We start from the raw sequence: 24,774 nt of genomic DNA on the forward strand, positions 1-24,774 counted from the left end.
AGGAAGAGACCTTAATAAAGACATTATGCACTACAGAGGATCTGAGAAAACCCCCACAAAGGTTCAGGAACCTGCCACACACCAACAGTATCTGCAAGTTCAGCTATCTAGGAACTCTCAGGACATCATCTCCAGAGTAAACAACACATTACCCTACCATCCCCTTCCTACAATAAAGGAAGAACTACAACACCCAGAAGTCCTCTACAGGTTCACAGGATAGCAAACCCACACCCAACAAGACTGCTCTGGCCATTACACAGTGACACAAAAGGCTGCGGTATCAAATAGGGCCCAAGTGAGATCCCTTAGCGAGTCTAGGTTAAGGACAAGCACTCCTGTCGCTGTGAACCAAGAATTCAGCAGCTCCTATGGCAAGGTCTGGAAAAGGTGCCAAGAGGAATCCATGGCAGACCACACTGGCGAATCACAATGCTGGTCCCTGGACGTGGGCCTGGTCATCTTTAGTGAAGAATTACATGCCTGGGTGTGGGTGTGAGGGATGATGGAAAGGTAGGGTATCTCATTAGTATGGAAGGCCTGGCTTCCTGGGACCTCTATGAATATTATGATGGAGATAATAATGTAGTGAGAAATCAATGTGTCCAGACCTACCTATCACAAGCTGGATTCTGTTGATCCCAACAAGCAATTAAGCTGAGTAGCATAGGCAGCAAGCCATCCTAAAGGAAGGTGGCACATACAGAATCGAACACGCAACAGCAACAAGGGACAGACAAGCTGGCTGGCAGACGCCCCAGAACCCTACTGGCTCCAACACTGTGCCCCTCAGCATCCCTCCCTCCCTTCTCAGCTGATGATGAAAGTGGAGGGGAAGCTCAGGCCTGGTTTACACACAAGTCAAGTTAGAATATGGATGCAAACAAAAACTAACTGCACTACAGTCCTTAAAGACACCAATGGGGGACATCTCTCCAGGGAAGTTCCAGCAGTGTCTCTGAATGGAAAAAGAAGCAGCTTCAAGTGCCCAGAAGGAAAAAGACCCAAAGATCAAGAATGAAAGGGTCTTGGGAGAGATTTGTAACTGGGCAGGTGGGAGGGAGTATAATGACTTCGTCATCAGCATGGTGTCCATCAGAGGACAGCTACTCTGGAAGGAGCACAGGAGTACCAGACAAAATGATAGGGCAATCATGTCTGCCTCACCCCATCCCAGAACTGACAGGGTGGGCACAGGAGTGACCTGAGCCCAGTAACAAGATGGCTGTTTCACATGATCGCACACCAACAGCACAAGCCCCACTTAACAAGACTAAAACAGGCAAGCTAACCTCATGCTAGTTAGAACATCTATCCAAAGGGCTAGTTATCAATGGCACCATCCCTTGAGAACAATCTACCATCAGTCGCAAGCTGACTGCCTAGGCTTTCTACCTGTACAAAAGCCAACAAGAAGAATATAGCCCACAGGCAGACAGCTGATATACCGCCCACTCAGGCTCCCACACGGGAAAAGCCTACTAACACCCAGCTATAGGGAACACAGTCAGCCTGCAGGCAGCAGCTGCTGCTCCACAGGGCGGCTCCCATGAGGCCATCCTCAGCTACAAAGCCCCCTCTTCCAAGGTCATGGACTTCCTGAGAAGAAGCTCTGCAGCCCAGGGGATGTGCAGGTACGAAGGCCATTCCAGCCACACAGAAGGAAACTCTGTTAAGATGGCTGATCAGGCCCACAGAGCAACTGAACCACCCCCTTTACTCTTGCCCCCACTTCTCAGATGCAGATCCCTAACGAGAGGTCAGAGCACCCTACCTGAGGCACAGGGACGGATGCCCACAGATAAAACCTTATCAAGACTCCTTCCTACGCTCATATGACCTTCAAAGGTCACTAAGTCATGTAAATTACCAAGCAGTCCTAAAGCTTTTTTAGAACCTCAAACAAGTTTTAAATAGAATTAAGAACTTACTTCGGAATCATAAGATGGGAATCATGGCATTAATGAAGATAACTTATAAAACCCAACACAGTGAGAGAAAACTAGTCTAAAGCGAGTAGGTCACGTGGCTGCAGTGTGAGAGTGTGCCATCCCTTCAGTCAGGCCCAGAGTGTCTGAGAAGCCAGGGCTGGGGCACCCAGTCAATGGGAAATGACAGTTGTAGAGAGAGACTTTAACCAGTACTACAGTAAGATAAAGGGCCACAGTAGGTCCAAAGCAGGGTAGGTCCCCAGGGAAAGAGAACGTCGCCTCACAGCTTCAACGAGAACACTTCCCTGGGGCAGTTCACAACCTCTTCCGATGAACACCAGAAACTAATACCACGGTGTGTACAGTCTGAGGACCTAATGATAGCACATCTAACACAAGAGCCTTCCAAACTCTTGCTTCCTTAACAACACTTTGTAGTCTACTCAAAGCCCAAACACTTTTCTTTCTGTAACTGTCAGTAACAGTCTCTAATAGGGAACATGAAAAGGGTATTTTGATGACATTATTCCATTTAATGGAAAAGAGTAACAATGGCATCTGTCTACTTCTGACTCCTTGGTGCTTATATAAATCATAACCCAAGTCAGTTACCTCTTCTCCGGGATAAATGCTGTGCCGAATTCCTGTGCGTCTTGCTTTTGCACTGCATTTGCAAAGTGGTCCGTCGTTCATCTGTCAGAAACAGAGTGCACATCGGTGTTACTTGGGGTCTACCACAAGGCCCGAGGATGCCTTAGAAACCATGCGCTTTAATGCCATGAATACTGAGGCTCTGCAGAGGCAGTCTGATTAGAAGTCCAAAACCAATAAAGCTGCCAACTGTCTGTGAAGGCTGACAAAGGGAAGCTATGACAACCCTGGAATCCCAAGTCGTGTGTGCAGCCAAGCAGGAAACACCAATGTCAGCATGCTATCTGTCGCATTGTCTCCTACCTCCTCACAGGATTCTCGCCTTTCTCTTATTTCAGGAAAAAATTATGTTAGAGACACAGAGACAGATGCATTTCATATCCTCAAGGTAGGAAGACTTTGAATTAGTCTACTCTGAAGATGACCTACAGATTAAATGTCTTAAAAACTGAAGTATGTATGAAGCAGAGGGATCAGGGGTGTCAGGAGAATACATACACACACACACACACACACACACACACACACACACACACACACACACACACACACACACACACTAAATAGAAGAGCCCATGAAACCATGTAACACTTATTCTAGAAAGAACAAATAACCTTAGATTTTGAAAGAAAAGGAAACTCCATCTAAATGGACGTACCACTGGGGCTGCTGGAGTTAGGTAGGCCAGGCCTAAAGGAAGAAAACGAAGTGCTGAGTGGTACAGAAAAACACAAGGGGTTTCCCACACAGCACCAGAGGGCATGAGAGAAAAGAAAGAAGGTGTACGACATTTATCAGGGCGTGCAACCCAACAAACAGAATGGATCATGTGTGTGCAGACCAAATGAGAGCTGCACTCAAAATCTAACAAGCCATTTGCCTCACAGGTTTAAGGACCCGAGCTCAGAATCCACGTAACAGCCAAGTGAGGTGGCACGCACCATACCTCTAGCAATGGCCGGTCCTGGAAGCCCAAAGACCAGCTAGCTTGGCCCAAGTTCCAGACCAAGGAGAAACTTTGCCGCCAATGAAAGGTGGACTGTCCCTATGGACTAGACTTGAGCTTGTGTTCGAACTCTCCTCCATGCGCACACACAGCACATGCTTATGTGCAGCTCTGGGAGTTCATCCAGTCTAAATGCACTAAAGACGGACATTTGTTTTTACATTCCCGAAATGTGTAACAACTACTGACACTCTATTATATTCTACCAGGTATTATATGTAATCTTTTAAAACATAAAAGAGGAGTGTGTCACTTATACGGAAATGCTACAATTTACTCATGAGACGACACCTGTGCATTCCGGTATCTATGCAGATCCTGGAATCAATCTCCTTAGACACCGAGGGGTGATGATATATTGATACTTTTTTTTTTTTTTAAGTACTCTGGATTTGTAATTCACTGTGCTCGATTAAAATATAAATGAAAGTGTCTCAATAAGACTTTGGCGAAAAACAGTACAGTGAAAAGCTTAAACTCCTTCTAGCCTTTTGGGAAATCTAAAGCTCCAGGAGGTATAGCAAGAAAATAACATTATTGGGGTTGGAGATTTAGCTCAGTGGTAGAGCGCTTGCCTAGGAAGCGCAAGGCCCTGGGTTCGGTCCCCAGCTCCGAAAAAAAAAAGAAAAGGAAAATAACATTATTACCTTAAAAACAGTGTTAGGGTTGTTATGAAGCAACAGCGGGCAAATAAGAGGCTTAATAACTTTTCATCAAAAATCATAACATACTCCTAGTGCCAGTCATAGCTTCCAGGGAAGCAGACAAACAGCCACATTCGTGCCTCCCACCAGCATCTGTGATCCCACATGGACCCCTCCACAAGGCTCAAGTATCCTGAGGACAGGAACCCAAGTACAACACACAGGATGGCAATGTAGTCCTAGGGAGGCTGAACACACAGTAACACACACACACACACACATACTCTCTCTCTCTCTCTCTCTCTCTCTCTCTCTCTCTCTCTCTCTCTCTCTCTCTCTCTCTCTCTCGGCTGATACTTCCTGACTGACAATAACCACCAGTGAAAAAGACCAGGCACATGGATATGGAGAAAAGTTTCTAGCAGACAAAAATGTTCTAAAACTTGTAATGCTAGTATACAGTCCTGAAAAATATATGGAAAACAGCAACAGATTATAAACTTCAGTGTAAATCCTCTCACACGACATGTAGCTCCTTCATCTGAATGGAAAGGAAAGCACTAAGTGTGGTGGCATCTGTTTAGAACGCCAACGCTCGAGGAGCTGAGGCAGAAAAACTCACAGGTTCAAGGTCAACCTGGAGTAGCTATAAAAACCTGGTATAAAATACGCTGAAAGCTTTACAAAAGTTTCTACTCAATTCCAAGGCATCACAAACCACATTTTTCTCAGTCGTTTCAATTATTTTAACCCTTTTCCAAAAAAAAAAAAATCTGGGGCTAAAGAGAAGAGATGGCTCCAGAGCTAATGACACTGGCTCCTCCCCCACGGTACCCGGGCCCAACTACGTGAAACGCCAGTAGCAGAGGATCCATGCCCTTTCGGGACACCATGAGCACAAGGCATGCATGCAGTACATGGAGAGACATGAAGGCCAAAACCGATACACTTAAAATAAAACAAAATAGTAGTAATAGTAATAATAATAATAATAATAATAATAATAATAATAATAATTTTAAAAGCTTTTAAAATTACTGTTATCTAATAAGAATCAGAAGAAAATTCTAAATAATCTTAAATGGTATGAACTTATTCACAAACTATGACTGGTAAATTACCATACAGAGCAAGATGAGATGTGCCTTACTATGTGTAACAAATTACATTCATAAAAGGCACATTTTCATATGGACTGTGTATTTGTAAGATACAAATAAATGTGTTATAAAGATACCATTGTTAGAGCCGAGCCCTGTGGCACAAGCCTGTACATAAGCTAGCACTCAGGAGGCCAGCCAGAACTATAGTGAGATTGTCTCAACAACCATGAATGCTGTATACATTGTTTTTATCGGATGTTACTTCAGAAAACAAAATAGCCAGGAAACTTTAAATGTTCCAGCTGCTATGCCTTCATTAGTTCACATGTTCAACCAAGAACAGAGTTCACAACAGCTCACGATGGTTACCAACTAAAACAAGTGATAGTGTATAGAATGCTTCTGCTCACTACTCGGCAGTAAGACCCCTTCCGGGAGCTGCTTTAAGAGGCCCACAGGCTCTGCCCTCCTGCTGCCAGTCTGATGAACAGCACGGCTTTGCCGCTCTGAACAAGGTCGTAGGCGCTGTCCCTGTGACTCGGGAACAGCTGTTCTGGGCTCACACTCTGCAGCTGATCTCTGAAAAATGACTCACAGCGCTGGGAGTAAGGTTCCGTTTCAGTACCAGCCAGCATGCACCTTCTCAGCCCTCAGTCGTAAATGTGATGTGTGGGCTTGCAACTTTCATAGCGGAAACACAGAAACACTCGCACCTGGCCTGGGTCGTTGTACCAAAGTTCATCATGAAGTCGGTCGGGGTGAGCCTTTTTGCGTTTAATCTCTGCAATGACGTCGAACACCTCCGAGTCCGAGCTGCTTGAGCAGGTGCTGTCCTCGTCCGTCTCGCATTCAGACTCACTGGAGCTCTCTAGTACGGGGTGGGAGAACGCACAAGAAGTTCATGGATGTAACAATGGTTCTGCAGACTTCCGAATGCCCTAACCTCTAACGGTACAGACAGCTGTGCACTCCTACAGTAAACGTTTGAGGGGTGACTCGACACTGCTAGGTGATGCAGGTCAGAGTGCTAAGTCATAATACAGCTGGGAAAAAGAAAAAAAATATAGATTTTATAAAGAAAATGAGAACTAACAATGACAAATATCAAATAAGGATAACACAGCAATAGTGTTTCGCACTGTAAAAATGATATCGATTCAATAAAGAGCTAGTCCTCCGCGAGCCAGAAAGGTCAGTGGCAATTTCACAGAACAGACACTTGAGACTGAGCCACTGGACAGAAGAACAGACAGACGGAAGGGTGGGAGAGAATGGGGAGGGGCCATGTAACCCTGGACACAGGCCTGGGACAGACTCTGAGCGCAACAGAGCAACCCTGGGGGGAAGGACGGTAGAAGCACCCCAAATGCCAGACTCTAGTCTGAGAGAACACTGAAGATCTTATCCTGTTTTCTCTTGATAACAGCAATAAAGGGGGTCAGTCCTTTCTGAGGACAACTCTTCACTTGCAACTGCAACCCAGTACTCAAGGAGATACAGGGGGATTAGGAGTTCAAGGCCACCCTCAGCTACGTAATGAATCTGAAAACAGGTTAAATTAAGAGACTCCATCTCAAAAAACAAAAACAAAACAAAACAACAAAACCAGAAAAAGACAGAGTTCCTGAAAGCAACTGCACGGAAACAGACAAACAATTATGATGTGTAAAATAAGCCACAAGAGACAAACACTACACAACTCCACTTAGGCGAAGTTCTTGAGGCCAGAGACAGACAGTAATGGAGGTTGGGATTGGGAGGCTGCCTGCATTCTTGCTTAATGGAAACGCTTCAGTTTTCCCTGACGAAGAGTTCTGCACACTGGTTGCTGGCAATACACATGTCCTTACTAACAAGCTAGGTGAGTCCAGTGGTTACGGTGGTATACTTCATGTGCTGTTCTATTACAACTTGAGAAACCGAGACTCAAAGATGCATACCCAAGTCAGTTAACAGGTAAGGAGAACAAGGTTTCTAAGCCAGGCCATTTGGCATCTGAGGCTTTAATTTTGCCGCCACTGCATGGCATGAGACAAAATAAATCTGGGCAAAGTGATGGCCTATGGTGAGTCTCCCATGACCACTTCCCCACCTTCTGCCCAAGATCAAGTATAGTGACATCTGAGTGTGGCACTATGCTAGGGGCTAAGGACAAAGTGGCTAGAAGCATTCCAAAGATTCCATCAGTGTACCTTGTCACCTGCAACCCTTTGAAGGCTGAAAGAAGAGGACGACCGTGAGTTCAAGTCTGGCCTGGGCAAGATATTATATTTCAGGCTAACTGAACAAAGGAATGAGCGCCTGTCTCAAAAAACTAGAGGGGGTTGGGGGTACAGGGGGAGAATTTCATCATCTACTTTTAACATCAGAACATTTAAAATCGTAGACTATGAAGGAAAAAAATCTATGTCAGTAGGTAGAAGACTTCACACTGCAGTGTGATGCTTCCTCATTAAGCAAGGAGTACCCAGCAATGGAACGAGAGCTAGGGAAGTGTCACCTGCCCATTTTCAAGAATTTAAAGCACAGTTCCTGCTTTTAGAGGGATGCTGGAATAGGGCGCTTTCTGATTCTGAGGCTAGACAACTCTGCAAGAGATAGACATGTTAGCCTGCCTTATAAAGTAAGATCTTCTACATTCTGGAATGTAACTGAGAAAGGAAGACCACATATTTATTGACTACAGTTAGCAAAAGGAAAATGAAAAAAGAAAGTATTTCAAGTTGGGAATCTAAAGGCTATTTCAGCACAGGTCAGATTTCAGCAGTGCTAACAGCGGTCCTGAGCTCTTCCACTCACCTAAATCTTCATCCAGCTTTGTCTTCGGGGGCTCCCATGGCGGCCGGGCAGCTTTGGCCTTCTCTTGCCTGTTCCCCAACTCTTCCTCAAATTTGTCATACAGATCCCGGAGCCTGCTTGTTCCTACGACAGTAGAGTCTCCCTTTGCAAAGTAAAGGATCAGTGTGAGAAGCCGAATTAACGATCATCACACAGAAAACTCCTTAACTACAAGATGTCACTTTCAAGCCCCCAATGTAGTCAGTATTTGAAAACAAAAACACCACACACTGACAGCTTCTGAACCAAACACACGCTGTACGCCTGGTGGTTTACCCGTGAGTTTCGCTCACACTGGGCAGCACTGGAACTGTTTGCATATGCCCACTACATGTGACATTAAAAAATACCATGACCCTTAGAGCAAAAGAAGGTCTCCCCCCTCCTCTCTCCCCAATAAGCACAAACACACAGGACCCAGGAGGAGTCCTCTGCCGCTGCCCACTGTCCTTCCACAATGAAAATCACTCTGAATGGCCAGACTGACCTAATGACCACAAAATGTAAAAAGCAGAGCTTTCATTCTTTAAAATAAAACTAAGGCAAACAGATTCATCTGTCCCTCTGCAGAGGAAATGCCTGCTTCCCGTCAATCCCTCCTCATCCCCAAGACTCTAGCTGCCCTGACAGCTCTGCCATCCCTCCTACCTTCTCTGTGCACTGTGCGTGCGCCTGGTGCCTTGGAGGCCAGGGGAGGATGTCAGACAGTTGTCAACTGCCACCCGGGTGCTGGGATTAAACCTTGGTCCCCGTAAGGGCCTCGGTGCTTTTAACCACTAAGCCATCTGTCTGGCCCCTTCTCTTGCATCTATAACAATGTACTGTTACAAGGGAAGCTGATAAGACACCAGTTGTCTAGCATTTGGCTTTGAATCTTGTCTCTGGCAGAGAAGGTGTGAGAATGTCAGGGCTGTCACAGAAGAGTCTCCGGAATGAGGAAAACTACAAATGGCTACCAAAAGTGAGGAACCCACAGGAGACACTGAGCAATCAAATGAGAACCTCTGCTCAATAGCTACAAAAAACAGAACTGCCAGCAACGTAATGAGAAAAGATTTTCTCTGGAGCTCCAGAAAGGAACATATTGCCCTTCTGACACCTTGATTTAGACATCCAATCCAGGCTGAACTTCTGACCCTGGGAGCTGGGAAACGGTAAACACTTGGTTTTCAAGCCTCCCAGCTCATAAAGCTTTGTCATGGCTGCAAAGGAAAACTCCATGGCCAGGAGTGACACAGACACGGCTCTGGCAGAGATGGACGCAGACCTTGGAAAAGGCATGTGCTCTCTGAATCCTGTATGCAGACAGAGGTAAGAAAACAACGGCTACACAGTGCCATTTGGGAACTGGGGAGGATTCTCAAGACAACATGAGATGCTGTCCCCGAGCCACTAACTAAACGCTGGCGATGACCTCCCTTGTAAGAAAACTAAGCCTGACACATTCAAACAGCATAGAGGTATAACTTCTAGTATACTGTACCGAGTATCATACCACTATCATGGATTCCTCAATCCCTTTTCTTCCAAAGACAAGGAAGCCTTTCAAGTTCTGCACAGGTAAGGGTCTAAGAGAAGCAACTGACAGTCCAAAAGCAATGTATGCTCAGTAGAAGCCATACCTCAGGGCCAGCAAGATGGATTAGTAGGTAAAGGTGGTTGCTGCTACTGAGCCTGACAACCTGAGTTCAGTCCCCATAACCATCCTAGTGGGAGGAGAAAACTAACTCCCACGGCTATCCTGTGATCACACACATGACCACACACATACGCAATATAAAAAGAAAATGTATTTCAAAATTAGGGTTTTAATCTTTTCCCAAATTGACAAGTGCCCTATGGCCTTCTCTTGAGACTCGGGGCAGTGGCAGTAAGATGTTGCTCTCTCTCAGGCACGTGTGCCATTATGAAGAGACACGGCCCTCGTTCCGCTTCATACATACTATGCTGCCAGGACTTCTTGGGTCCATGCTTCGGAAACTTTACAAGAGCTACTCAATACTTCATTGTAAGTTGGACTTTGTAAAAGATGGTTTTGTCCAACTACAGAGTAAAGCCCAAGTGTTCTGAGTGCACTGAATGCAGAGCGGAATTAACTGTGACATTTTGCTGGGTGTATTAAACATAACTTGGACAGAAGATATCTTCAACTTACAATGGTGTTGCTAAATGTAGCCCTGCCCTAAGTCAAGGAGCATGTCTACATTTACGAAATCTCAAAGAGCAAAACCCCATCTTACCTAACCTCATGCGCCCAATGCCACATGGCCAACTTCTTGAGTCCTAAACCTGTAGGGCCATTGTTCCACTCATTCACCTAATGAATGACCCTTATTCTATATGTACCTTGTATCTAGTATGAGGTATGAGCCTCATTTATAATTAACTGGATAGGAACACTTGGTCCCCACGTGGTGGCGCTGCTTGGTGGGGTTATGGGACCTTTACAAGGTACAGACTAGCTAGAGGGAGAATGGCTCCGGAGGACAGACCTTGTCTGGTCTCAGAGGACAAGCAGGTAGGCCTGGTCAGCACTGACTGCCGTACTCAGCTTCCTGCCCCTGCCGTTTTAGACTCTAACCACAAGCCATAATAACTTCCCCTGTACGATGTTTCTGGTCATGGTTTCTATCACAGCCACAGAAAAGTGATTACAGTCACGGACGGCCGCGTCTGAGGACGGTTTTGGTTCTCACCACTGGGGAAGGATGCTATTAGCATCCAACAGACAGGGCCTACAGATACTGCCCACTATCCTACAATGCACAGGCGATGCCCACAAAGAAGTACCTGGCCTAAATGCCACAGGGTACAGTGGGAGAGCCTGGCCCGCATGGCCTCTGCTTCAGACCTACCACCTGATCCATGGGGTCACTGGAGTAGTAACTTTCCGAGTGTGTGCATCGGATCCACACGGGCTTGAGGAGCTCCTCGTCCTCCTCCTCGGTTTTCTCAGGCGGCGCCTCCTCCGGTTCTTTTTCTTTGATGGACGTATAGCTCTTCTCTTTGCCAGAGCTCTGGCTGTCACTCCATCTGTCTTTTTCCTCCTCCCAACGTGCTCTCTTCTTCTCCCTGCTTGGAGAACGACTTCCAAAGGAGGGGGGAACGTTAGTTAATGATAATAACATTCCATTGTCTAAGCTACCTGGTGTATTTTCCGCCCACATGTCAATGCACCCTGCCCATGCACCAGGCCAAGTTTCAGTAAACCAGTGATTCCCAAATGCCGGTCTGCTAGCGTCAGAATCACCTGGTCTATCTGTATAAATATACACATCCCGAGGCCTTACCCCAGATATACTTACTGATTCATATTCTCCGGGGGTGGGGCCCAAGAATCTGTATTTTTAATAATCTCCCCAGGTAATTCTGCTGTGCATCCAGCCGGCTCAGGAGTGACTGGTAAGCCATAGCTCCTAGAAGAAAAAGACACTCGGAAAACATTCGGACATCTCTACTTGTGGACAATTTCACCAAAGAGAATGACAGTTTTGAATGTCTCACATAGTGCTTTGCCAAAATAATTTTTTAAAGCTTCCCAAAGCCTGGCCTGCACTTAGCTTTGGACTTAACCTGACCGCTAATCCGAGAGAAGCAGCAGTGACACTCCCAACCTCGCCCTGGAAAAACAGACTTAAGCGTTACACCGAGTCAATCAAAACTGTGGCTAATTATGGTCCTCAAAATACTAATGTCAACTCAGTTAATAAAGAGGATAAGAAATGTCCTATCCTTGAATTCCTGAGGCTTAAAAATACATAAGATTAATCCGACGAATGTACTTGGAGGAAAAATCTATAGGGTAGATTCTAACTTAAGCCTAATAGATCTAGACAGATCCTAAAATCCTTCAAAAGACAGCGAGTGAGAATCGTGGGCACACTATTATAGTGTTCGCCCCACTGTCTGCGGATAAAAGTACTACTACCCAATAAAGTCTGCCTCTAGATTTAAGTGAGAAATTATTTTGAGACAGACATGGTGACTTGTTGTGGTCTAAATAAAATGGCCCCACTGAATCATAAGGAGTGGTATTACTGGAGGTGTGGCCTTGTTGGAGTAGGTGTGGCCTTGTTGGAGTAGGTGTGGCCTTGTTGGAGTAGGTGTGGCCTTGTTGGAGTAGGTGTGGCCTTGTTGGAGTAGGTGTGCCTTGTTGGAGTAGGTGTGGCCTTGTTGGAGGGAGGGGTTAAAGCTTTGATATTTCAGAAGAGCAAGCCAGGCCTGCTGGCTCATTCTCTCATCAAAATAGTATTCTTAAAATTTTTGCTGTAAGTCAGAATTTATTAATTTTACCTGATGGTTGCATACATGTATATAACATATTCTGATTATTCTACCCCCCCTTACAACATGACGAAGTGCTCCATGAATTTACACGTCATTCTTACACATGGACCATGATCTGTGTGTCATCCCGAGCCTGTTGGCGAGCACACAATGTTAGACCAATGCCATGACTACAGTTTGTGTCTGCCTTGGTGAACACTGGTCATAATGTTACTGCCCCAAATAGAACTAATTCTCTTATCTCTTTCTTCAGGTCCCCCTACTCACAATAAGGAACACCAGAGCTCAGGATTGTGACTGCTATTTCTTCCCTGCTCCAACACGTACGTCTTCGGCTCTCAAGTCCTAGTAAGATCACTACCTCTGCCCCTGCTATGATCTAGGTCATCGGATCACTCCCACTCCACACTAGCACAGAAGTCATCACAGCTGACTTCCTGACCTCCAGGGTGGACTCCCTCAGAGCATTTCCCTACACTAAGTCCTGGGAACATGCTCTTCCTGCTTCCCTTGAAGTCCTTGTTCCCTACCCTTCCCTTCAGACCTCAGTACAACTTCTCTAGGTCTGCTCCACACCACCTTTCACTGCTGGGTTCCCAGAAGGCCGTGGGATTGTTCTCTCAAAAGCCCTGGACTTTTATTTTACCTCTCCTATTAAGAAGTGAATATCACATTTAAAACAGCACAATATCGAGGGGACACAACGATGCTGTTTTTAACTTGCTGACAGGAAACAACAATAAGCAATGGGTACTCCTTCGCTTTGTTCTTATTTTTATGGGAAAACCTCTAGGTTTCAACATTAAGCATGGCTCTCTTGACACGGTATAAATCATGTTCATCAACAGATGCTATTCTTTCGTAAGTGACCATTCTTTCATAACGGTTTTACCCATAAAATAAATACTAATTTTACCTTAAATATTACTAACCTAGCTATGCATATATTCCTGGGAAAAAACTCTAATTGTTTATCTCACTACTGAAAACAACTTGCTAGTAGTCGCTCTAATTGGTATGTTTATTCCCACGAGAGACTGCCTTGTAGCTTTCTTTGCCTAGGTGGGCTTCTGCGGTCTGGGTCGTCTCTGCAGAGTCACCAGCCGAGCGTGTTTGAGAACAGTTTAAAGCTTTTTTTGTACTAAAAAAAAAAAATTTTTTTAAATCAGCTTTTCCTATTTTTCCATGATTTTTGCCTTAGTAGTTTTCTGTTACTTGTGTAAAATTTATAAACTTGTTTTCCTAAAACTCAACCCATTAGATTCAAGTATTTCAGTTTAAAATAAAATTTGTCCTTTACATCATTTTGTAATGTTTTTGGAAATTTATTTATTTTTATGTGTATGTGTGCTTTGCCTGCATGTATTTCTATACAGCAGATGTTGTCAATGTCAAAGAGGCCAGAAGGGTGGATTAGCTGTCCTGGAACTATAGTTCCAGATGGCAGTTAGCAGCCACGTAGGCACTAAGAGAGGAACCCGGTCCTCTGGAAGAGCAGCCAGTGCCTCTAACCACTAAGCCATCTTGCCAGTCATTTGATCGTCTCCTTCACCTGCATCCCTATAGTATTCTACATCACACTTGGCATTTGCCACTTTTAGGTACAGGCTCTTTCAAAGAACCAAGCTTTGCATTTATTTACAAATTTAGTTATGTTGCTATAGTGATTTCAATTTCCTTAATTTAGTTTATGCTTAAATTGCTCTTTTAAAAAAAAAAAATGAGACAGAGTCTTACCCTGCAGCCCAGGCTAGTCTGGAACTCAGTATTGTAGCCCAGGCTTGCCTCAGACTCAGGGTCCTCTTGTGTCAGCCTCCCAAATGTTGGGACCCCAGGTATGAGCCAGCTCACTCGGCTTCCTTGATCAGTGTCCTGCTTCTCACTTACCGCCTAGTGTTAAAGTCAGTGCTCGCACAGTTGTACTGAGTGGCCATTCGTGTGGTATCTGGGACGTGTACTGTCTCATCAGTGCTTCGCCAGTCATCAGGGAAAATGTCACTCTTATTTCACACGGAAAGAACTCCAGCTTAGAGAGGTTGGATAACCTCTAGTAGCGAAGCTGAGAGGCAATAAGCAGTCGGCACTGTGTCAGGCTCCTAAGCACCATGATCCAAGACCACAGAGCTCCTTTCAGACGTGGAAATGACATTTTAAACTGCAGCAGTGACAACTGTGGTGTCAGACTGCTAAAGGGTCTAACTGACACTTGGCTCTTTCCCCTCAAACAAGCAAATTTAAGGGCATAATTATGAATCAATGTCAAGTTTTCATCTAGACTTGTAGTCTTTAATCTAAATTTATAAGTTCATAGCTTTATAGCACTGCGAGCACTTACAGACAGACACACTTTTAATTGGAGGACACTTAACAAGATCTTCCTCAAACGCCATCAGCGTTAGCGCTGGGCTTCTCCACCTCCCAGGCCACGCTGGTCAGAGCTGGAATGAAGACTTGGCAGGGTTGGACAAGCACAGAAACTCGAATTTTAAAAGGTAATGCTAATCGCTTACCTTCCGGATCTCTTATATTCCTTTTTGTAGGCCCTTTCCAGAGACGGTGATCTGCGGTTCTCCCGGTGCCTGTGTCTCTCTCGTTCCCGCTCTCTTAGAGGAAATAATACACAGCTGTTTTCAGCAGAGAGCCTCAAAATGTCTCCACTGAACCTCCCTCTGAAGAAATTGCACATCTATGAAAACTTCAGGGACTATTCCTACTCACTGCTCCTCAGTTTACTGAGAGACAGGCAGAGTCTCTCCACGGGCATCCCCCACTCAACACAAGTCTCTCATAGTCTTCTCAAGAACTTCTAATCAGCTAACCTACAAAAGAACTCCCTTACTACCGGCTTCTAGAAAACTATTTACTTAATAAATAAATGTGGACTGAAGGTCTCACAGCAGAGATCAGAACAAGCCCGAAGCCTCGCGGAGAGGGGCATGAGTTAGAGCTATGAGCGCTCAGTGACCTGCCAGACTGCAACTTCAGCACGTGGGCTACTTTCCTCTATAAAAGCACCCCAAATAGACAGATTTACCTCGAGCGAAATGAGACCGAGGAGGCTCTCAGCATAAACCTATCATATGCTGACATGTACTAGCATTTGTACAGTACACATACATATATACTATGATATACTAACAGCTTGAGTCTATCTGACAGATGCAGTGAAGACCTAGAATGAATCAGCGCCCATTGTGTCTGCATCAGAGCCACCAATCTGAAGGAAGAAGTCACCACCCAAGTGAAGAAGGGCGGTGAGGAGCAGAAAGCTGACCACCCCTCATTTGGAGTTTTCAAGTTCAGAGTATTTATCAACCTTACAAAGCTGGTATCAAAGCTATCAAAGCTTAATTTGAAAATATGAAATATGAAATACTTTAAATTCCAAAACTTTTGGAGCAGGATGTAACATCTTGATTCTTCAGACTAGGGTTCAACAAGAAGAATAAATCTAAAAAATCTAAACTCAAAAATAGCCCCTACCCCCTTCTTATATCCAAGGAACGGCAAAATAGTAAAGTTAAAGCAGTCGAATTTAGCAGCTACTTAGCAATTCCGACACAAAATACTTTTCACTTAAAGATTACCCCATTCTCAAGGAAGATTACTCCAAATTATATGATCTTGGGACACACAATCCTCAGGTAAATACTGGCAAAATGAAGCACCCAGAGGTGAGAACGAACGCCTTCTCCATCTTAAATTCTACTAAAGCCTCAGTTTACATCGAGAGTAGCCTCATCTACAGAGTGAGGGACAGGTGCTGCAGATCAAAGACACGGAAGGGCAGCTCTTCCATCCAACGTGAAGAACCAAACCAGACGGCATTCTGGGTATTTTTAACCTCTAGCCAACAAATTTACATCTAGGAATAACCTTTCATTCAATTGCTCCCTCCGAGTGGGCAGGGATTCAAAACTAATTTGGATATAAATCGCACTTACAAATATAAATGGATAAATCTACTTAAACTAAGCAAGAGGGCGTGTGTGTTATCTGTATGCAGTGCCCTAAGATCCTCCTTCCTCACAAGCCGTGAGCTACCCCTTAGGCGGCCATGCTGTACAGCTGACTGAAAGAGGAGCCTGGCAGAGACTGCGGCAGCTCTGCCTAGCTAGGCAAAGCCTACGGCGTGACGCCCTGCCACCCTGCGAACTGCATGCTAGTACCCTGTTCCTAAGCTTCTTTCTCCACACTTTAGAACAAGCTTGATCTTTCAAGGAAACTAGGACATAACTCTTTCTGCAAAGAGTGCCTTGGAACAATCTTGCAGTTGCTATTTAACTGTACTTGGGGCACAATGTAAGAATGTAAGCGTTCCGTTGTCTCTGCTCTGACTATGGATGTGATGTGACTGCTGTTTCAAGGTCCTGCCTTGCCTTCCCACAGTGATGGACTATAACTTGGAATCAGAGTCTGAAATAAACCCTTCTCCCTTAAATTGTTTTTTTTAAAGATTTATTATATATAAGTACACTGTAGCTGTCTTCAGACACACCAGAAGAGGGCATCAGATCTCATTACAGATGGTTATGAGCCACCATGTGGTTGCTGGGATTTGAACTCAGGACCTTGGGAAGAACAGTTAGTGCACTTAACCACTGAGTCACCTCTCCAGCTCAAATAAGTGGGTTTTTTTGGGGTTTTGTTTTTTTTGTTGTTGTTGTTGTTGTTGTTGTTGTTGTTTACATGGCAGAAGTGAAACTGGGACAGATTGCCTCCATTAAAGTTTTTTTTTTTTTTTTTATTTAAAAAATTTGATACTGGGGGAAAAAAGTATCTACAACTAAACAGCATTTTTCAAATACAACTTCCCTCCATGAGAACATTTCAGCACAGGGAAACGGGCTAACGCTATTGGAGACTATAACATGAACAAGCAGTCTTGCTTCGCTTTCCAAAGGTAACCGTGTTAAAGCGCCCTGAGCAGCTCAGCAGTGGTGCACGCACATCACCAGTTTGTAAAGAACACAGTGTCACAAACTGAAGGTGACCAGGATGAGCAAAATTAAAGCCCCAACGATTTAAAACAATATTAAAACAATTCCATGCCATCGAATCATCATTAAAGCACAACTGTGTCATGAAGGGAAGGCCACATGGTCTACACCGGGCATTTTGGAATGCTTCCCTAAACCACTCCAGAACAGCCTGGGCTACACAGAGAAACGCTGTCTCAAAAAATTCAGGGGGAAAAAAGTGAACAAGTTGATCAACAAACAGAAACAGGCCGTGTCTGCAGCTTCCTTAAGGAACGTCACGTGCGGGCTTACCTGCTCCTTTCGTAGCTGCGATGGCGAGGCGGTGGCGTCCTCCCCCGATCATATTCCGAGCGGTAGCGGCTATCAGGTCTTCTCCTCTCCGGGCTGCGGCCGCGCTCCCTGCGCTCCAGAGACCGATGCCTCTCACCTCGCCCGTGACTGTGATCTCGGTGCCTGTGGTCATCGTAGTGCTTAAGCCTCTCTGGGGACCTTCTCTCGCTTTGAGCCTTGGGGAGTGAGTATGGAGGGAGGTGTCTAAAATGAGGGGTGCTGCTGTTATTAGCACTGGGTGGGAAAGAACTGGAGTTGTTCTGAAAACTGTTGAAATTGGGAGGCGGGAAACTGTGCGAGTATCCAGGAGGGTACTGATAATTAACCTGCTGCGGCATGACGGGAGGGGGTGGGGGGTGGGGCATGGAAGGAGGGGGGACCATGAAGGGGAAAGTGCCTTGGCCGGGCGGTGCTCCGGAGACTGGGGGGTTGTTGGGACAATGCATTGGAGGGGGCATGGGTGGAAAACAGGGAGGCACAGGGAAAGGGTGTCTCATCTGGTGGTTGGGGTAAGGGGGCCTAACTGGGCAGGGTGGGAGAGGGCCCTGTGCTGACGGTGCAACTGGTGGAGGGTAAGGGACAAAGTCAGGCCGTGGGGGCATAAAGTTGGGGGCTTGAGAGTTCGAGAACGAGGAAGAGGGGGCACTGGGAGGCTCATATTGATACTGCGCAGGAGGCTGCTGAGGGTGAAGAAGTCTCAGATTTTGGGGTCTGAAAGTCGGTGCTGAGGGTCTGGCTCCATGTCCTCCTCGTCCCCGGGGACACCCTCGTCCTGGGTGGTAAGACATTCTATGACTTTTTAGAGAAAAGAAAAGGAGAAATCAGAACATGGGTCTCACCAAGACCCACGGCGAGGAGGGAACTGATTCCTGCAAGCTATCCTGTGACCTACACACACATAAATACACACACACACACACTGCACACACATGCACACATGCACACACATGCACACGCACACACATAAATATACACACACACAAATATATACACACATACATACACACACGCGTGTGCACGCACACCACACACACACACATGCACAGACATACATGCACACACATGCACATGCACACACACACACATGCACACACATGCACATGCACACCACTATGTAAACACTATGCGAGCAGGTTTCCTAAACACCTAACTATCCTGATGAGCCCCTAAGCACTTACTCAGTAGCACCAAAATATTCAACCATATAAAATTTTCCTTTCCTAAAATCTTTACAGCCGGCTCTTCTTTCCCATCTCTTCCACAAGCCCGCTACTACAGCCAAACCCTGGACTCAACGGCTGCCCCTCCTCCTCCTCTCCATTCATTCCTACCCTCGCCCACATTCCCTCTAATCTTGCCCGGTGTCTTAAAAGCTTGCTTGTTAAAACAACCTACTCAGCTCTGACCCACTCGGCTTTAGTCGTCGAAAACCTGGCAATGCCTCAGACTAAGAAGGAGCCGACATGTTCCCTGGAGGCCAAGGAGAAAACAGGACTGCTGAACACCACTTAAATGGGCAGGCTGGTGCCCACGTTATCTTGATCAGCTTCTGCCAACACATCCCTGGCACCCTCCAGCAGCCAGTGTGCTTTCCGGGCCACCGTGGATGCCACCACGGAGGCTGCGTGCCGTCTGGGGATCCTTCCTCACATCTCAATCCCTCCTGTTTACAGTAACTCTCTTCTATCACACAGAAACACCAACGCCATCACAACAGATGCTGTAACAACTCACCAAACCCATGTGCATCCAATCCCATCCCCAACCTCCTGTTCCTGGCAAAGCTTATCTCGTAGAAGCGCCTAGGGCTCCATTTCCAAATACGTACTTGGGACTAGGGGACCGTCTGCCAACTCCCGGTCTTTCCCTACTACCCTACCCCTACCCTTCACACCAGCCTTAGAGGCCCAGTCTACTCAACATACAACACTTGCCTCCAGTTCTCCCTCAACTCTGCACTGCCTCGTCTTTTCCATGTTCAAACTCCCTGAAAATGACGGCATGGACTAAATGTTTTTGTTTCCTCAAAATCCTTATATTCCTGTGGTGATGCATGGAGGATGGAGCTTGAAGAAGTAACTAGGATAAAAGTCAGTCATGGTGTTATTTAAGCGAGTCACGAGTGTGGTGGTTAGAACGAGAAAAGCGCCTATATGCTCATGTATTTGAATGCTTGGTCCCCAGTGAGCAGAACTTACTAAGAAGGATTAGGTCTGTGGAGGAGCTGGGGTAGTCACTGTGGGTAGGCTTTGCAGTTTCAAAAGCCCACACCAGGCCCAGGCCTTGTCTTACTCTTTCTGTTTCTGTTTCTCTGTTTCTCTTTCCCTCTCTCTCCCTCTCTCCCTCTCCCTCTCCCTCCTGCCCGCTTGCACGTGGTTCAGGATGTAAGCGCTCAGCCCTATGCCTCCCTGACTACCTGCCTGCCACCATGCTTCCTGCCATGAGAAGACTTCCAATCAGACACTTTCTTATAAAAACTGCCTTATTTCTGGTGTCTCGCTGCAGCGACCGAAGAGTCACTAAGACAATAGGGTAACCTAAAGATGAGATTAGTGCCCTTGGAAGACAGAAGAGACCACCTGGTCACCTGGTGAGGGAGGGTACAGCAAGAAAGCCACCTGAACATCAAGGCAAGACTCTCCACCATGAAAGCAAACCTGAAAACTGACCACTCTGGCACCCTGACGAAAGTCTACAGTGCTCCTTCAGTATGCAAGCAGGGGTAGCACCAGGACCTTTATTTCTACCATGGCTGAAAAGCAAGGATGCTCAATTCCCTTCCCAATAAATATCATTTGCTGAGTATCAAGAGAAATGCACATACCAGGGAGTCATCCTGAAACCTTACCTTACCTTATTTAGCTAAAACTTTATCTCAAAACTGGCACAATGTATGTGTCATTATATCTAATAAAAAGGGTCTGGTGTGGTTTTTTGTTTGTGTTGGTTTTGTTTGTTTTTTGAGATCTGGTCTCATTCTGCAACTCTAGGGTGCCTGGAACTCGATATGGAGCAGGTTGGTCAGCCTGCCTCTGCCTCCCAAAATAAAAAATTCCTACCATTTTCTCTGCAAATACTTTAATACTACTTAATAAATAACTTCCTTTTTAGCCAAAAATCTCGAATTACCCAACATGCAATCCACAGACCACAGGAAGCTCAAGAAGAAGGATGACCAAAATATGGATGCTCCCACTCCTTCTTAAAAGGGGGAAAAAATATCCACAGGAGGGGATATAGAAGCAAAGTTTAGAGCAGCGACTGAAGGAACGGCCATTCAGAGCCTGCTCCTCATGTGGCCCATATATATACATCCACCAAAACTAGATAAGATTGATGAAGCTAGAAAAGTGCATGCTGAAAGGGACCAAATATAGATCTCTCCTGAGAGACACATCCAGAACATGTCCAATACAGAGGTCAATGCTAGCAGCAAACCACCGAACTGAGAACAGGACCCCCTTGGGGGAAGTTAGAGGAAGTATTGAAGTTAGAGGAAGAGTTGAAGGAGCTTGCAACCCCATAAGAACAACAATGCCAACCAACCAGAGCTTCCAGGGACTAAACTACTACCGAAAGACTATACATGGACTGACCCATGGCTCCAACTGCATGTGTAGCAGAGAATAGCCTTGTTGGGGCACCAGGGGAAGGGGAAGCCCTTGGTCCTGCCAAAGTTGGACCCCCAGTGCAGGGGAATATGGGGGGGAGCAGTAAGGGGGATATATATGGGGAATACCTGTATGGGGGAGGGGGAAGGGAGGGGATGAGGGCTTACGGACAGGAAACCGGGATGGGGAATAACATTTGAAATGTAAGTAAAGAAATATATTTAATAAAAAATTTTTTAAAAAGTAAAATAAATAATAAAATAAATAAATAAATAACTTCCTTAGCAAGCTACAGTATTCTTTCTGACCTTTCAGCAACCCCATCACCACAGGTAAGACTTCTGGGATGACTATTCTTCACTATCAACTTGACTATTATTAGAACTAAAACCCAAAAAACAGAAGCCACAATTCTGAGGAGATTTTTGCTTAATTTGAAGTAGGAAGAACTACTTCTGATCCAGATCGCTGAGGTAGGAAGACACATCTTTAATTATCTGTACCTAATCTGGGCCACACCTCCTTGCTGGAAGCCTGTATAAGGACATGGGAGAAGGAAGCTTTTGCTCTTTGCCTGATTGCTCTTACCTTCTTAGCGAGTCCACTCCTTCACTTACATTAGAGCCTATTTTTATCAGCTTCCAGCATATACTGAAGACCAGCTAAGACATCCAGCCTCATGGACTATGTAACTACAGAATTGTTGGACTTTCACAGCCATTCACAGCCAGCCACTGTTGGCTTAGTTATGGTTTGTATATTCTTGGCCCAGGAAGTGGCACTATTTGGAGGTGTGGCCCCATCAAAGTAGGTGTGTCACTGTGAGCATGGGCTTTAATACCCTAGTCCTAGCTCCATAGAAGCCAGTATTCTGCTAGCAGCCTTCAGATGAAGATGTAGAACTCTCAGCTCCTCCTGCACCATGCCTGCCAGGATGTTGCCATGTTCCCCTCTTGATGTTAATGGACTAAACCTCTGAACCTGTAAGACAGTCCCAATTAAATATCCTTTATAAGACTTGCATTGGTCATGGTGTCTGTTCACAGAAGTAAAATCCTAAGACAGAAGTTGGTACGAGGGACTGTGGTATTGCTGATAAACCTGACCATGCTTTTGTTTGGAAGAATGTGGAATTTTAGGACTTTGGATTTGGAAAGCAGTAGAATGCTTTAAATTGAATATAGAAGACTTTATGAGAGTGATTTGAATTGTGCAGAAGTGGCCCAAGACATTTCAGTGGAGAATTTCAATATGTGGCCTAGAGACTGTTTTTCTGGTATTTTGGTGAAGAATGGCTACTTTTTTGCCCTTGCCTGAAGAGTCTGCCTGAGGCCAATGTGAAGAAACTCAAGATTAATTGCACTGACAATGGAAGTCTCAGAAACGCCCATCATAGACTTTGTTCTCTGGTTAAGTGTCATGAAGAGCATTTTAAACAAGTATAGCAAGCTAAGAAAGGAATAACAGTGCTAGGAGGAGTGATAAATACAAATTACCATGGGGAAATAGGATTGCCTCTCCACAGTGGAGATAAGGATTATGTCTGGAGTGCAGAAGATCCCTTAGGACGTCTCTTAGTCGTATCCTGTGATTAAAGTCAATAGGAAACTACAACAGCCTAATCCAGGCAGGCATGGTACAGGAGGAGTTGAGAGTTCTACATCTTCATCTGAAAGCTGTTAGTAGAATACTGGCTTCTATGAAGCTAGGACTATGGTATTAAAGCCCACGCCCACAGTAACACGCCTACTCCAACAAGGCCATACCTACTCCAACAAGGCCATACCTACTCCAACAAGGCCACACCTCCAAACACTGGCATTCCCTGGGCTAAGCATATATAAACCATCACAATAACTACAAAAAAGGTCTGTAAGCTAATCTAACAAAATCTTTTTATGAAATGAAAGAGATTCATTCTATAAATTCTCTAACTCTAGAGAACCCTGAATAATACACCCGCTCTTATAATACTCTGCGTGGCTTCTTAGCAGGTCCTGCAAGCGTCACAGTCCACCAATAATTATGTAGGTCTACCTTCAATGCCTATGTGATATCAAGAACTGCAAGCTCGATCAGGGGAGGCCTCTAGGATGTTTCATTGACTCTTCTGGTCTGGCTCCTAGCCCTCCACAAAAATCTCTTAACAAGTGATGACCACAGATAACAGAATGAACACAGTCCCTGCCCTTCCCCTGTATTTGAAACTTTCCCATCCTCTCTGGCCCACTACCTTCCCCCTCTCCTCTACTCTCTTGAAACTGCCATTTCCAGCATCCCACTTACCACGTATTGCCTTGCATCTCAAGGTACACTGTAAATAAGCTACATCTTCCGCTCACGATGTAAGTTCTACAAGACAGAAAAGGTTTAAACACATTTCCAAAAGTGCCAGTGCTTAAAAAAAGGGGGGGAGGGGTATGGAGGGGGTTGTCTTGGTTTATGATTATCAGTAATTTTAAATCCTCTAATGCTCTTAGTCTCTTACCAAATCAGGAGCACACTGAGCTATGGTCGATTTTCCAAGCAAATTGCTGTCCTTGTTAGTTGGGCAGCTGTGCTAACCCAAAACTAGCCATTGCTAAGGTTTGGTACAAGACTGAAGGAAAGACTTCCTCCATCCTCCACAGACAGAATTCCCTTCACTGTAATATAAAGCAGGCATAAAGCTAACCCAAAAACCCCAGTGAAACCTGAGTCCAATTCAAATAGAGCCACAACCTGACTAAGAAACAACACCATTCTTTACTCTCATCCTCAGCTCTTCCCACAGAACACTGCAAACACGAATGAACTTACACACACACACACACACACACACACACACACACACACACACACACACACTGGGCTATCCCAGAACTGGGGAGGCAGAAACAGGCAGATCTCTGTGAGTGCAAAGCCAGCCTGGTCTACAGAGCTGGAGCTCTAGGACACTCAAGGTTTAATGTAGAAACATCTTTCTAGGGGCTGGAGAACAGCTCAGCAGTGGAGAACACTTGCTGCTCTTGCAGAGCTCAGTTTCCAGCACCCATGCTGGGTGACTCACAGCTGTCAGGAGATCCAGTGCCATCTTCCAGCCTCTGGAGGTACCTGCACACAAGTATACATACAAATATGTAGGCTAGTGGCTCTCAACCTCCCTATTGCTATGACCCTTTAGGACAGTCTCTCATGTTCTGGTGACCTCCCCCCCAACCATAAAGTTATTTCATTGCTACTTCATGACTGTAATTTTGCTACTGTTATGAATCGTAATGTAAATATGTGATAGGCAGGACATCTAATATGAAACTGCTGTGACTTCCCATTGATACCCAGCCATTGTTGGATTAGGTGGATCACAGCGTGCAAGTCATTCTAATAAATCCCCTTTCTATACATGTAGAT

General features: G+C 45.4%; 1 protein-coding gene across 2 annotated transcripts in view; it reads right to left on the reverse strand.

Annotated features, from left to right (window-relative positions):
• The window catches only part of Drosha (drosha ribonuclease III), a 108,772-nt gene extending 85,017 nt beyond the window's left edge, over positions 1–23,755 (reverse strand). For both annotated transcript variants that reach the window (XM_032898758.1, XM_032898756.1), the window contains exons 1-8: positions 23,671–23,755; positions 17,735–18,568; positions 14,972–15,064; positions 11,480–11,590; positions 11,030–11,261; positions 8,136–8,277; positions 6,050–6,204; positions 2,544–2,624 (exon numbers count right to left, since the gene is read on the reverse strand). In XM_032898758.1, coding sequence (XP_032754649.1) covers positions 2,544–2,624; positions 6,050–6,204; positions 8,136–8,277; positions 11,030–11,261; positions 11,480–11,590; positions 14,972–15,064; positions 17,735–18,568; positions 23,671–23,687 — 1,665 coding nt within the window. In that variant the 5' untranslated portion in view covers positions 23,688–23,755. The remainder of the gene's footprint in view (positions 1–2,543; positions 2,625–6,049; positions 6,205–8,135; positions 8,278–11,029; positions 11,262–11,479; positions 11,591–14,971; positions 15,065–17,734; positions 18,569–23,670) is intronic.
• Between the last annotated feature and the right edge of the window lie 1,019 nt (positions 23,756–24,774).

This window comes from Rattus rattus, chromosome 3 (genome assembly GCF_011064425.1).
Source record: "Rattus rattus isolate New Zealand chromosome 3, Rrattus_CSIRO_v1, whole genome shotgun sequence".
Classification (NCBI taxonomy): Eukaryota; Metazoa; Chordata; class Mammalia; order Rodentia; family Muridae; genus Rattus; species Rattus rattus.